This window comes from Aptenodytes forsteri, unplaced genomic scaffold (genome assembly GCF_000699145.1).
Source record: "Aptenodytes forsteri isolate BGI_AS27 unplaced genomic scaffold, ASM69914v1 Scaffold8, whole genome shotgun sequence".
Classification (NCBI taxonomy): Eukaryota; Metazoa; Chordata; class Aves; order Sphenisciformes; family Spheniscidae; genus Aptenodytes; species Aptenodytes forsteri.
Genome location: NW_008796218.1, coordinates 12,760,057 through 12,774,862, shown reverse-complemented (window position 1 = coordinate 12,774,862; position 14,806 = coordinate 12,760,057). Strand labels below are relative to the sequence as shown.

General features: G+C 40.0%; 2 protein-coding genes across 2 annotated transcripts in view; both read right to left on the bottom strand.

Annotated features, from left to right (window-relative positions):
* CCDC34 (coiled-coil domain containing 34) overlaps positions 1-876 on the bottom strand; it is a 26,767-nt gene extending 25,891 nt beyond the window's left edge. Inside the window, exon 1 of the mRNA XM_009288921.2 lies at positions 789-876. Coding sequence (XP_009287196.1) covers positions 789-876 — 88 coding nt within the window. The remainder of the gene's footprint in view (positions 1-788) is intronic.
* A 7,172-nt stretch (positions 877-8,048) lies between these two features.
* The window catches only part of LGR4 (leucine rich repeat containing G protein-coupled receptor 4), a 46,158-nt gene continuing 39,400 nt past the window's right edge, over positions 8,049-14,806 (bottom strand). The window contains exons 15-17 of the mRNA XM_019474507.1: positions 14,074-14,195; positions 13,361-13,435; positions 8,049-10,310 (exon numbers count right to left, since the gene is read on the bottom strand). Of these exons, the coding sequence (XP_019330052.1) occupies positions 9,034-10,310; positions 13,361-13,435; positions 14,074-14,195 (1,474 nt within the window). The 3' untranslated portion in view covers positions 8,049-9,033. The remainder of the gene's footprint in view (positions 10,311-13,360; positions 13,436-14,073; positions 14,196-14,806) is intronic.

Sequence of the window (14,806 nt, the reverse complement as noted above, 5' to 3'; positions counted from 1 at the left end):
TCCAGCCGCCGCTACCCCGCGGGCTCTGCGGCCGCCTTCCTGTGCGGCGGGGGCTGAGGCAGCGCCTGGCAAGAGACACAGGGGAAACACGGGGGCAGAACCGGCGGCCGCCGGTTTTGTGTCGACGGGTGAAGCCCTCCCAGCACACGCTCTCCCGGCGTGAGGGAGGAACGCCGGCCCAGGGGAGGCAGCAGGCCCCGCAACCGCCTGCCTGCCTGGTCACCTCCACGGTGATCACCAAGACTCGCCTATGCTAATTTATATGAACTCTTTACAGCGGTTCTTTCTTACTTAATAACATTTTTGCACATTTACCAGTTCAAATAAACAGGAACCAGCAACCTCATCCACAGGTGATGATTCCAATACATCAGAAGAAGGTAGCTTAGCATTTTCTAACAGCCACGTCAAAGTTTGTAATCTATCCTTATATTAAACTGCACCATCCCATTTCAGTCTGCACAATTAGAATCTTGTTTCTGATTTAAAGTTCTAAAGACTTCTGTTTTTCATACACGATTATTCCAAACCAACAGAAGAAGGTAGCTTAGCTTTTCCCCCCAGCCACGTCAAAGTTTGTAATCTATCCTTATATTAAACTGCACCATCCCATTTCAGTCTGCACAATTAGAATCTTGTTTCTGATTTAAAGTTCTAAAGACTTCTGTTTTTCATACACCTCTGCTAGGCTAACGGCGTCCTTTCCCTTCCCTCCTATCAGTTAATTCTCCAGTGAGTCTACAACTGTTTGTTCTAAATAAAACAGGTTTGGGGTTTTTTATACATGCCTGTCCTTTCTTGTTTGCCACTAGATACTTTGTCAGTATTCCACCACGGTTCCAAATCCCAGCAACACAGTCCCTCTTCACGGCCCATGTTGGGCCACCTTGACTGCCTTTTTAGCCAAATCCTTAAGCAGGATCAGCAACAATCGTATACATCACCAAAGCTTTTCATTGCCTTCGAATCTCATCATCTACCAAGGAGATAACCACTGACTAGCAGTGCGTAGCTTTTTATAACTTCATTGAGTCATTTTGCTGTGGCTGACTAAGCAGAAGGGTTACTGATATTAACGATAATAGAAGTTTGAAAGTGGTTGTAAATTTGGTTGCTATATTGATATAATTGTTCTTGCCAAGATTCTCCAGGTAGGTGATTAAACTCACCTACAAGAATACAAGAAATGTATTTTTAGTGGGATAGGCAAGTTGCAATATAAGCAACAGTATTCAAAATGCTTTGTCTGAAATGGGAAAGTCATTTGTGACATTTGAGGCAATTGACTTGCCATAAAAATTGAATTTCACTGGTTCAACGATATAAAAAGGCCATCAAACCTACACAACCATTGTGTGTGCCTAGACACCACCAAAAATGAGTGCCGTGAGGTGGGAGACATTTCAAAGCCGTCATTAACAGTCCTAAAGAATGCCCAAATGATCATACTCGGGAATTTTAAGATGGGCTGTTTGGTGCTCGGGCTGCAGATTCACGGGCATCCGAATCCATCATTTCTCTACTGAGAGGGCTGGATCTCTCCTGTCTCTCAGGAGCACATACTTCTCCCTCCCTCTTGCTCTCCGGACCCTTCACTGAGCCACATTACCTTACTTACATAGTAGAAAAACATCCAACTCTTTGGCCAAGCAACTTGGGGGCTGGTCTGAGCAAGTTAAAGCTCAGGGAGACATCTGACAAGCGCTGAGGCCAAAACAAGGCAAGTACCAGGAGTGCACGGCCACAAAGCGGAAGGAAAGGAGAGGCAGAGGTGTGAGGGATTTCCCCCTTTCAGTGGTGGAGCTTCTTAATTTGGCTTACCATCTCATGGGAACTGCAGTTTTGGCAGCTTGGAGAAATATCATTATGGTTTCTGTAAGGAAAAAAATGAATGTTACCCTATAGCTGGTAATATGTGCTGATAACCAGCTGATCATCTGGAATGGTTTTCCAGCAAGCTGAAAAATACAAAATAGGCCTGAATGAATCTCTGATCTAAGCACTCCTGTAATATTGACTACATCGTCATGCAGCAAATTGATATTCATGATGTTAAAACAACTCTAGCCACTTGCGGTAAATTGTTGAGCTGATCATCATCAAATAAAGATTCAAGTATTACTAGCTAGAGTCTCTAACAGATAACAAATTACACCTGTTAAAATAATTTAAGCTGACGATTCAGGTATTGGAAACAGCAGAATATCACTAGAACCTGAATTTCGTGCCAAGTAAAGTTACAAGAAAATTTCAAATCGGACCGAATTCTTAGGACACAAGGTGCACAATGCAATGCCTCAGCTTTGTTAAACACAAACCATCTATAGTTCTACATGAACGTCTGTGTGTGTGCTGCAGGCAGCTAAGAAGTAAAAGAAGTATAAAAGTTGTTGACTACATGGCTAAACAAGCACTGTGAGCAAAGCTTCACATCATGGCGGGCATGAAAACTTCCAAGTATTTCAACAGGCTGCAGACCAAGATAATTTCAAAACATCTCACGAAGGCTTGATAAGAAGGCTTGATATGAAGGCTTGAAAACCTCCCCCGACCTTAAAGTCCATTTCATAGCAAAAACTGGCAACAGTCTTAAATTAATAGAAAAAAGAAAAAAAGATGTCCTGTCTCACTGAATTGAAGAATTCTGGAGCTCACTGCACTGGGCATCTCTCGCTTCTGATGAAGGCCCACAGCTGTTCATCTAGCATGGCCAGAAACTGTGACATGGATGTCTCAAGGCAAGGCAGCAGCCAGCTGCACTCTTGCCAAAGACACAAACTTTTGAGTCTTTCTCTTCCCTCCCTGTAGTATTATACGGAATAAGATAATTCCTTGGGGATTCGAGAACAGGAATTGGGCAAACAGCTTCTATTAACAAACCTTAGTATTGTGACAAGGTACCAGAGTTTATGCATTGAGACTGCCTATACAGAGGGTGGCAAAAGCCAGTTCACCTTTCGGGGAATTAAAACATCGTTAGTGGAATGGCGGAAGCATCCAACTTTGACAAGAAGTGAAAGTATAAAATAATATCGCCGTTACCCCTCTTCCTACTGTTCTGCCCAGCTTGTGAAGCCAGCTCCACAGTCACTGCACCCTAGTTAATACAGGCAAGGTAAGAGCCCAAACAACGTCATTTTGTAAAATACTAACGATTGAAACAACAATCCTGCAGGTTCAGGTACACAACTCCTATGGCCATAGAAGGACTGACAAGCAGACAAATGGCACGTTACAAGGACATGCTTCATGGCAAAACCTTAATTCTGTGAACTTAGTGCCATAATAGGAAAGTCTGCCTCTAAAAAGCATCTGCCGTGGCAGGAATTAAGTGCCAACACTGCTAGAGCCTATGGGCAAAATCAAACTTACACAAGCACAAAAGTTGCCACAAACAACGGAGTGTAGTGAATAAATATACACACCCTCCTCTGGTTGTTACCGTTGTGAAAAATCAGCCTAATTTCTCACCAAAGAAATGACAAAAACTGCATTCAGTCTTTCAGTGCTCACTGAATCAACACCATCGTAGACAGTGGAAGAAGTGCTTTAAGCTACATAGCAACAGGGAGTTAAATTCAGAGTAAACACAGAGCGATATGTTCACAGACCTGTACTTTCTGTTTGTTCAGTCATGCCAATCAGCGTGTCTGAACATCCAAATGCTCCTGACAAATTGCTCACAAGTAATCCCTAATTGCCATCCACAGTATTTGAAAAACCATTCTACATGGAAAGTGATGTCAAGAAAGCAATTTTACAGGTAACAAACAGAGAAATTAATTAAATTCTAGGCATAAATCAACTACCCTGAATCACTAACTACCCAGATTTGACAACTCTGAAATATTTGAACTTGCCAACTCTTCTTTATGAAATAGTTGAATTTTAAAAATTCAACTGTAACCTGATAAACTCAGTCTCCGAAAACGTAAGAGCTATCAGAAGGAAACCTCTTAGTTCAACTTGATTAACACTAGCCAGAAGTAATTAAAAGAATCAGATGAGATTGCTTTCAGATGTAATGTCTAGTTCCACACTTGCATTCAGGAACACAGAAAAAGCATAAAAATAATCCTACTGAAAAAAAAAGTACTAAATTTAGGCACAAACTAAGGCTTAGACAACATGCCTGAAGTTTGTTGCCTAAGCATACATTTGTGAAGAAAATGTTTATCTTAATTTTACTTGCAACCTGGAAAAAAAAAACAAAACAGAAAACTTGAACCAAATGTAGTCAAATTTAAGAAGTCTTCCCGAGTCTTCAGATTTTCCCGTGTGGGGAAAAATGGTGCAGGAGCCATGGCAGTGAGGAAGAAAGCTACTTGGCTCCGCACTCAGTATCAGAGCCGAACGAGCACTGCCTATACTCATCTGCTGGCTATTTTTGTGCCTGCATTTGTAGTTCTGCTTGACCAGAGGCTGTGAAATCTGAGAGGTCTTGGATTGCTTCAGTTTTCCTTCACAGTACGGTGTATTCTCATCTTTGCAGTACTCAGCCCAGATGCTGTTGATTGCAGATGTGGAGCCATCTGCTTTCAAGGAATGAGGCCTTGAGAAGGTGAGAATTTCTCTCTTGGTTAGGGGAATGTGCAAGAACTCTATGAAACACATTTATATTCAAATCCCATCTTTTTGAATCAATAGCAGGATCTCCTCAACTCTGTTGTTTTACATTAGCTGAAGATCACAGCCCTGCTGCTTTTGAACAGCCTTCAGTTGGTCAGCTAGTTTATGCTTCTGCACAAAGTCTTTACCTCTTTTAAAGCTTCAGTTATTAACAGATTTAGTTGTTCATTTTGGGGCTGAAATTTTCAAAAGACACTTACAGGTTATACTTTTGTTACTGGAAACCAGTGAGACACTTCGTATTTTGTTACCTTCAAATCTAAATAATTTTCCCTATAGTAAATGCCACAGCGACCGGTAACTAGTATTTCTTAGGTAAAACCTAAAGTATGGTATTTTATAGTAGTGTAGTGCCATGAATGCAACACATGAAATGTGTCCATTCAACCTCCAAGTTCTTACAGTATACAACCGTAAAGACGACAGTAATTTGTGATGTATTATCCCATTTCAGATTTAATTAATTTCCTTATTTACTGAACTATCTTCAACTGAACTCTAGTGCTAAAAGTAAATCGGTCAGATTCTACTGTATGATATGTGAAAGGTAGTATTAAAAAAATCTTTTGCTACAAATAAACTTCTTAAGCTAGCAGTAAAAGATCAAAAGCATCTATGTAATTAAAAATTATTAAATTGAGAAACAAACTCTGCATTGTGCTTTTAATTAAAAAGATTACCCTGTAAATTAAAACTGAAGGCTTAAAAATAGTAATCAAGGTCAAAAGAATTATTGGAGAAACGTATCTTTGTATAACACTGAAATTTCCGAGTAAATTTATTAATAAACACAGGAAATTCTACTGGAAAGAAATTAAAAAGGGCAAAAGGGATCTAGACCAAAAAGTTGCTAAGTAGATGCATAAAAAGGCTCCATTTCAAATTGAGAGATCTCACCAGCCTACTGCCACAGAGCAGGCTAATAGCTGTCCGTAAGAAATTACTCTAAAGGGGGGGGAAGGTAGGGAACACCTTAGCAACAACTTCGGCGATTTTATTTGTGACTCTGTCCCCCTGCAGAAAGCTGCTTCCTCACAACAGCAGAAGATGAGGAAGGAAAACAAACAAACAAACAGACAAAATGTTCTCCTTGCTGTAAGTTTTCCTTTGTTTAAAGTCAACAGCAAATTCTTTTTGTCTGCTAAATCCAGCGTTGGGAGCTCAGTACAACAGTTGTTTAGAGGGGTTTAGAAGCAAGGTACATGACATTGTTCTTGCAGTGACGGTTTCAGCTAGCTTGACTCTAGGAAATCAGAGGATTTGTTTCCTGCAGACACCCCAGAAGAGTAGAACTTCTGAATTTTCAGTTGTTTGAGTTATCAAAACTGAAATTAGGAAGCTTTGCCTAGCTGAGGAGATGGCTGCCCAGGTGACAGCTCTGAAAGCCACTTGTACAGAGGTAACCAAAAAACCGCACGCATTACTAACAGCACAGCTTTAAGGCAAGTTGTCCCCACATATTTGGTACCGCTTTTGGAGCGGGGAGGAGAGGGAGCGAGTTCTCAGCGGATGGCTTTCTATTGCGGCTATGAACATCTGAACATTATGCCCTGCTACCAAGATCAGCTTGTCCAGCAAAGACACGACAAAGGAGGCATTAAATACCTGGTGGCTGGATTTCTCCGGGTTCTCCTTATAGGATCGTCCATGGGTGTTGGGCACGTGGTGATGCTGAGGCAGGCAAGTTTTGCAGCACTGCTTCTTGACGGGTTGATTTTAGTAGCCAGTGCCTGTATTCTTTCATCTCTACCAGCAGATAAAACCTGCGTGTGTTGGAAGACACTGGGCTGACTGCATTAAAAATTAACCGTTAGCGTAACTGTAACTTCAAAAACATATCGATGTATAAATTAAATACTGTAACTCCAAATGGACCGCATCTGAGCATTTTAATAGCATTTTAGTGAAGACTCATTTGTAAAACAGAAGAAGAAATAAATCCATACTCAGGAACATTGTTTGAAATTGATAGTTGGACTTCCTTCCCTACCGATCATGAAATGGCATCTGACATTTATTGTCCTTTTTGAGAAGTATTCTCGTTACCTGTGACTGGTTGGCCAACAGAGGGGAGTGCGGAACAGACTGGGACTCTTACAAAACTGTGGCTAAAAAAACCCCCCACAACTCTCAGCATGGAAATAGTATCAAAACCAAAATCATCATCTCTATGATTTTCCAAGCCATACTAAAAACATTTCAACTCAAATACAATATGCAATAATGTCTTTATTAAAGAGATTGCTTTATAAGAGGGCAAACACTTCTCTGAAGGTTTTAACCTTTTGCATGCCAAGAGTCAGCATTAGTCCGAGATCATAAATCCACTTGTAAATTGGCAACTTTCTTACTTCGCTGGCAATTCTTTCCCAAAATTCTCACCACACGTAGTGGAGAGCAGATGACACGTTATTCATGCTCAATAATTTTACATGTGCACCATTTTCAGCCTTAACTTTTGAAAAACAGAGATAAATAACAATCGATATTCATGTACCCTTTATTTGCTTTCAGTGTAACATTCCATGCTAATTGCAGATGTAATATTCATGAGTGTAAATATAAGAATTAACAACTCTGGGTTGGTTTTCTTCTCTTTTGTTTTTACATGTGAATATTTTGGCTTACAAAATTAACAGCATACAGTAAATAATCCTCCCATACTTTATACAAACTACATGATTTTGATATACAAGGATTCTGTTTTTATTACAGTGACAATATACAACCATGTCTATTTACAACGCAAAAAGTATATAAACCACATTTTAAACATTCTGCTACTGGCAGCCACTATTGTTTAGGAGGTAGCTTTAATTAACAAAATGAACTGAAGCCACATTTCCCATCATGTGTTCTATCAAATAATTTACAATACAAAGATAAAAATTCATTGTATGAACAGTATATACAGTTTAATTCTCAAAACAGCAATCTAGCTTTAAATCTTAATGAGAATGTCTCCAGAGTAACTGGGATGGCAGTGGATTTGCTCTTGATTTAGCATATTGTTCAAGAAACATACATAATTACTTAATCATGCATTCATAACTTTATATCAATCGGATTTCAAGCTAAATATAGATAAATGGATCACTGATTGTACTTAAATCATTTGGGTCTCAGGATTTGAATGGTTTAAAAATAATGCACTGATTTACATGAAAACCAGTGACTTTGCACAGTGCACTTCACTCTCGGTAAAATAATTGGCAAAAATGCTTTTATTTTATTGCAAAATTGCTTTCTGTTTTTCCTCCATTTGCTAAAATCTCAGTCTATTCGTAGATACTATCGGGGTGCTGTAACATTCAACAGGCTGCAGAGTATTAGCCGGTCTTTCTGCAAAGACATGAGCTGTATACATGGACAGCACTGCTAACACCCCCCCCACCCCCCCGAAAAATAATTGGCAAAAATGCTTTTATTTTATTGCAAAATTGCTTTCTGTTTTTCCTCCATTTGCTAAAATCTCAGTCTATTCGTAGATACTATCGGGGTGCTGTAACATTCAACAGGCTGCAGAGTATTAGCCGGTCTTTCTGCAAAGACATGAGCTGTATACATGGACAGCACTGCTAACACCCCCCCCACCCCCCCGATGCATCAATATTCCTTCCAACAGTGTGACCCGACTGCATAATACTGAAGAAAGTTGCTGTGGTTCACCTGAAGTAATGCATCATCACTGGAAAAATATGTTCAACCCTCTTATTCCTGACAGCTGTTAATATGCTTATTTCATAGTCTACAGATATTGTGGATTACAAGTGCTTTGTTGTAACAAAACCTTTTTTTAAAATTGAACGTTGGCTTGAAATACAAAACAAACATGGTATTCCTATATTGCTGTCACAGTCGTGTTTGGGAGAATTAATCCCTTTTTTGGCCCTGCAGTAAAATTCATCCTGAGATTCAATGCTGAATACACTATACAAAGCTAGCAAGAGAGTTTCTTGCTTAATTATAGAAAAGTCACATTTAAAAATAATTTTTTTAATATTAAACAGCTGTCCTTTATATTGTGCTTTGGCAGAAAAAAAAAAGAAAAAAATCAACAGAACTTACCTTGCCAACAGCAGAAGCAAAGTACAACTGGAGTACAACGTGGAAACACACCATTAGCATGTAAAAAACTGTGTAAAAGAAACCACTATTGCATGGAAAGAGTAAAAATATTGGGTAGCAGATTTGGTTTACCAATTATTTACAGTCAGGGCAATTGATTTATTTGTTTAATTATTTTCAAATGTATGGCTCAAGAAGTTACTGCCCACTTCCCTTCTTTACAAATGACACTAAACGATGATTACAAAAGTGCTTCCTGCTCGAAAGGTCAAAACAGGCAACAGTCTACGAAGCGTTATACCTCTTTATTAGAGCAGCTGATGGCAAAAAGCCTTTTCAGTCTTTAACTCTTGGTATGTTGTAGGCATAACGAACCAAAGGGAATCCTCGGCTTTGGTAGAAACACGCACGGCCGCAGGCCTGCACTTGGTCTGAGCTGTCCGACACGAAGGAGTCGTCCTCGTCCGCGTAGTCGGAGTGGGCTGACTGGGTGCCACAGTCCGACCAGTAGCCATCCGGCCGTTGGCAAGGCACCACTGCCAGCGTGGGGCAGCTGTGTGATTTTATTAAATGTTTACAGGGCACGGGCTTGGATAAAAGGAGCGATTCGCAACATTCACACACGGCGATGTTACCCTGCAAATGGGTGTACACGCCACAGTCGTAGTAAAAATCCTGCGTCACGCAGCCCCCTTGAGCGTTGACGGCAATTGCTACCGCTCCGTTCTTCCTGGTCATATGGCGCCTGAGCAACTTCCAGTCTTCCTTGAACTTTGGGTTGAAGAATACGTACAGAACTGGATTCAGGCAAGCAGGTAAGGGGAAAAATATCAAAGTAACAGACTTCATGATTTCAGGGCTGATAGAAATTGCAGTGATCAACGGTGCAAATGAGAAAAACGCAACGGGGCAGAAAAAGATGCAGTTCGTGAAGATTAGCCAAGCGACATGCTTAATCATGCTGGACTGCGAGTTTTCGGAGAGGTCCTCTTTTTCCAAGTTGCAATACAGTTTAGTGTAGATAATAGCCATTAGCAAAAATGCTAATGAATTCAGGAGCACTAAAGTTACTGTGAAACCTAATGAAGGTGTTTCTCCAGTGGGGAAGGGCAAGCAAAGGGGTGATGCCGAGTACTCCGCTTTATAAAAAAGTGGTAAGCATCCTGCTACCACAGCACACAGGAAAGCAAAAACTGCTGCAATTTGAAATTGTTTTTGGCGATTGCTTTTTCCCTTTTTAATGATCTCCTTCGCAGAGAAGCTCCGTTCAACAGCTGCCAACATCAGGAAAAAAATGGCACTTTCTGACGAAAAGACTGCAAGAAACCCAGCAACTCTGCAACCACTGCCAGTCTCCCACCATATGCCAAATTCAGCAAATCTTCCCCAAGAGACAGCATCCAAGAAAGTTAAAATACCAGTATAGACTCCCATAAATAAGTTAGAGACAGAAATCAGGCCTATAAACAGTTTGGAAGATGGCAATGGAGTACAAGATGCAAATATTGTTAACATGACAAGCAGGTTGAAGAACAAAGCAACCAAAAAAATAAACCAGACAGTAAGTCGAATCATCCAGCTGCCCAATAAATATTCACAAGGCTTAAAAGCACCTAGAAGAGAAAAAAAAAACAATAACAGAAAGACAACCAATTTAGGAAAAAAATCGTGCCTTAATAAGCAAGATTTTCAAAAGGTATTACAAGAGCACTCCTCATTAATTCATGAATAGAGTACACAGCTGAACTGCTAAATAGGTCAGTTGAAAGTAAACTATTCTGCTGAAGCTATTTACTAATTAATTATGCCTGAAATAATAATTACTGTGATGAATGGTCACTTGAGAATACTTTGTATAAACAAGCTAGCTAAACAAACTTAATTACCTTTTGGCTACTCAAAATAGCTTTTAGTAGTGCCACCTAAATACGTTTTATTTTCTTTAGATTTCATACTTCATTAAAAAGGTTGGTAACAAAATAAAAGCAAACGTTCACAACCGACTTGTAAGGGGAAAGAATTTTTTAGAAGTAACATGTTCTCTCAAAAAATGATTCACAAACATGTCTTCTGGAGTAACTTTTGGTCACAAGGAAACATCTGTAAAACAGCCGACAAATTCGATTTAATCAGCTTTAATAGGGACAGGAATTCACCACAAGCCCTCTCCCCCACCCTCATCACTGAAAGGCACTGTGAGCTTGGAAAGTCATATAGGAAAAATGATTTCTTTTTTCTTCTTCTTTTGCCACTTAAAAAAGCTTAAATAATAAAAAATGTCCAACAAGCAAAACAACATGAGGCGAGACAAGGAAAAAAGGTCACTACTACTGCTTACCCTTCTAATCCTTCTAATTGCTATTTATTCCATAGGGAAATCCTACTGATTTTAAGTAACAATTAGAAGAGTTTAACCTCTCCTACATCCCCATTAGGCACTGCTAATTGTCCAAAGCACAATAGCTGGGGATCTCTCCCTGCAGTCGGGCACTCTGGGAGCTGAAGGCAGAGCAGAAAAATGCCAGACTGTTCTGCCACCTTGGGCTGGAGCTTCTGAGCCGGATTCAGCCCACGACTCCCGGCTCTGCACAGCTCATGCCCTTCCTTTAGGCAGGTGAAAGTTAAGTACAACCCATCCCTAATGCAGGCTGGAGCAACTGTGGAGAATGATTAAATGTCAGTGCAAAAATCTCCCAAGGCCTACAGCAACTTCCAGAATTTACTGAACTGACAAGTCAAAAAAGAATCTTTTTGTTTGTTTAAACGAGCAAGCTTCATTTCTGGGCAAGAAATAATGGTACTAACTGCATTATCAGGCCGGTAAAATCAGCAGTAAAATCCCTTTTTTTGCAGGTATTCCTGAGTAAGACACGCTTGCCAGAATAATTATTTTTACAGTACATTCACATGATGCAACAATACCTGCTAAGCTGAATCTACTTAAAAATAAAACCAACTTCCTATTTTAGGAGATTTAAAAATGTCAGTGCTGTGCTTCCAAAATCAGTTTGAAGTCTGTTTTTTCGTAGCTGTACAATGAGGTACCTTTAGACAAACAAAACCCACCACGCTTTCCTGTCTTTCTGCCAAGGTCTAACTATCCTTAGAGTTAAAAGTTACCCTCCTCTCTCACTAATATTCCTAGTCCACCGGGGAAAATCCATGCTCGGAAGGATGAGTTTCGCAGCTTTCAGTGCTACGCTACTTGAGCGCCACTGTTCAGCAATCCATTCCTGCCATTAGGCAAAGTGGAAAGTGGATCTACGAGATGAGCAATGATTCAGAACTTACATGGTGGGTGGAGTGTCCTACTTATGACCAGACGACAGCATGGCATAGAAAACAAGTTGTTAGTATGGGAGGGACTGGTGAAAAACAAGGCAAATTGTGAACTTGTAAAACAAGCTCTTCATTCCTTTCAGAGCTACAGCATCTCTGGCATGGGCAAAAAGAGAGAGCTAAAGGCTTTAAAGATTTAACCCATGTAACACACCATCCAAATTCTCATTCTGTGAACAGGAGATCAAAAGCAAATAAGCAGCACTGGTCAAATTGATTCTCAGATCACGTACAGTTACATTAATAATATATTTGACTTTCTGATCACAATTTTTTTTGGCTGTGATCAAGAAATCCTTGCGCTATTCTATATACTAAAGCTGGAGCTAGCCCAAAAGATGAAGAGTGAACAGATTTTCGTAATGGATGTAAAATACCAGTTTAGGAGAAGAGAATGAAAGACGACTTGGAAAACCCCTGTTCATCCAGAAGTAACTTCACTGGAAGCATTCTGTTCCCCCATCTATGCGTTCCTGTTTATGCAAACAGGAGGGTAAAAGATGTATAGAAGGAATCCTCTAGAGAGCCCGTGGCAAAGGCAAGGAAGTAGGAGGCACCACCACAGCAAGCGCTTTAGGAGCTGAGTGGAACCGTGTGTGGAAATTCGCCGTACGAGGAAGATAAGCAGAATGGCAGCAATGAAGCTACCTAGAATGAAAGTATTTGTTTGCAAGATCAAAGACTTTCAACACTCCTGGACTGTTCAAGCCTGAATTGGAGTAGTTCTGGTATGCTAATAAGACTACTCGTTGCACAAATATCTGTAGCAGTTTAAGATGCTACTGCCTGCTCCAGCTACTTGTAACAGCCCTCTGCTGTCAATTAATGCGGCTATAGCAGGGCTGCGGAACAGATCACGTGTGCATTCCTCCTCCTCTCTCCTGCAAAGACATCAGGCTTAGTTAAAACCACCAATGACAGCCATTCGAGTTAAGCTTTTAAAGCACAGGCTGACTTCTCACTGAAACAGATGAGCATTCATACAGTCTGCTCCACAGACATCTCTTTGGCAAGAGTAATGCAGAATTAGGGGACAGTGCATTAAACACAGCAAGCTCCAAATAAAAGTATTACAGTTTTGTATGTTCTGCTTATGCTTACTTCTCCAATATAGTGCTGCATGTTTAAAGCTGAGGCAAATCTTTGTGATTGCTCATCCAAAACAACACTGACATCAAATGAAGTTTCACCCAAGCAGTGTAGAATTTAATCTTCTGTGTACAGAATGACTACGAGGAATGAAACATGTAATTCTGCAGACAACTATTTGCGTAACACCATGCCCGAAGTTCACAATGTGGCTAAAGCATATTATAAGATGTACCTGTTGCTGGTGTACAGTGAATAATAGTCTGTCCCAGTTCCTCATTTTCCTCATTTCTTAGAGCATCTGCATCAGCTGTATCCAAGTAAAAATGAAAAACGGGTTAGTTGTAGGAATCAAAAAAAGAAGCAAAATGCAGTGAAGCTGCCTAGGATGGAAGTAGTCCTTTGAAAGATCAAATACCTAACACTTCACCAACGTTCAAGCCTTTAACAAGTGGAGCTGTTCTAGTTTGCCATGTAAGGTTGAATGCTCAGCGTGGAAATCACTGCAGCAGTTTGAGTTACTACTGCCTGTCCCAGCTACTCACAATGCTTTGTAACAAAGCAGCAACATCTTTCATCACCAGGGAAAGATCTATGGGCCCTGAAGTAGACAGTGGAAGGACAAGCCCTTTCTGAACAGGAAGCTCGAAATACTGAGAACCATAAAACATTTTCATTCTGGCAGAAAATGACAGAAACAATACTGGCAGTTTAGAATTTAAAAAAAAAAAAGATTTTTTTTTTTTCCTTAGACAGGTCTTACACATTTAGAAAGAACATGGCACTGCCTATCTGTAAGCAGCCACTAAGCACTTTCAGAGTCAGCTTTTGTATCCCTATAAAGATTTACATTTTCCAAATTTCCTTATTCAAAGACAAGCACACACTGTTACTCGGTCTAGTCTGGCCCAAAATAATACTGCCGGTTTAGTACAATGAATCACTTACCCTTCTCACGATCCATCAAGGCACCTTGATCTTGGTGACTGGAATCTTCAGCATTAGAGTTTAAGTAAGAATCACAACCCCAAAATGCACAGCACTGGTAAGCATACGGTACAGAGAGTGACCTGAAATACAGGCAGAACAACAGAGTGTTACCCATTGTAACCTGAGTTACACTGAAGCTTCTTTTTGTCACAGTCGCTCGTAAAAAACTATTTCAAATTGGATCAGTTGTAACCATTTCTGATGAACTTTTGCACTGAGATAAAGGACAGGTGATGCATCCAAGTCTTCTCTGCTGCAAGGAGTACAAAGACAATTCTGTGATGTTTAGCTCTCTTTACTACTCATTCTATTCCATATACAAAACAAATTCTGATTGGTGTTTGTGGCATTGCTGTACAAATTAAACTGAAAACTAATTAAGCAAGTTAATTAAAAAGTAACTGTTTTCTAAGAAAGTTAATTCCCAGATGACCACAATATTAAAAATTACATCTTTCCTTCTCACTCTTCATTTTGTGGCCCCAAAATAAGATATTTGTTTTTGCTATTGTCTTTTTGTATGTTTGACAGAAATGGTGCATACTATTAATCCTGGTAGAGAAGAAGTACAGCTGCATACAGAGTTTTAAAAAGTCCACATAAACAATGAAATCATAGAATCATAGAATCATTAAGGTTGAAAAGACCTTCTAAGATCATCGAGTCCAACCGTCAACCCAACACCACCATG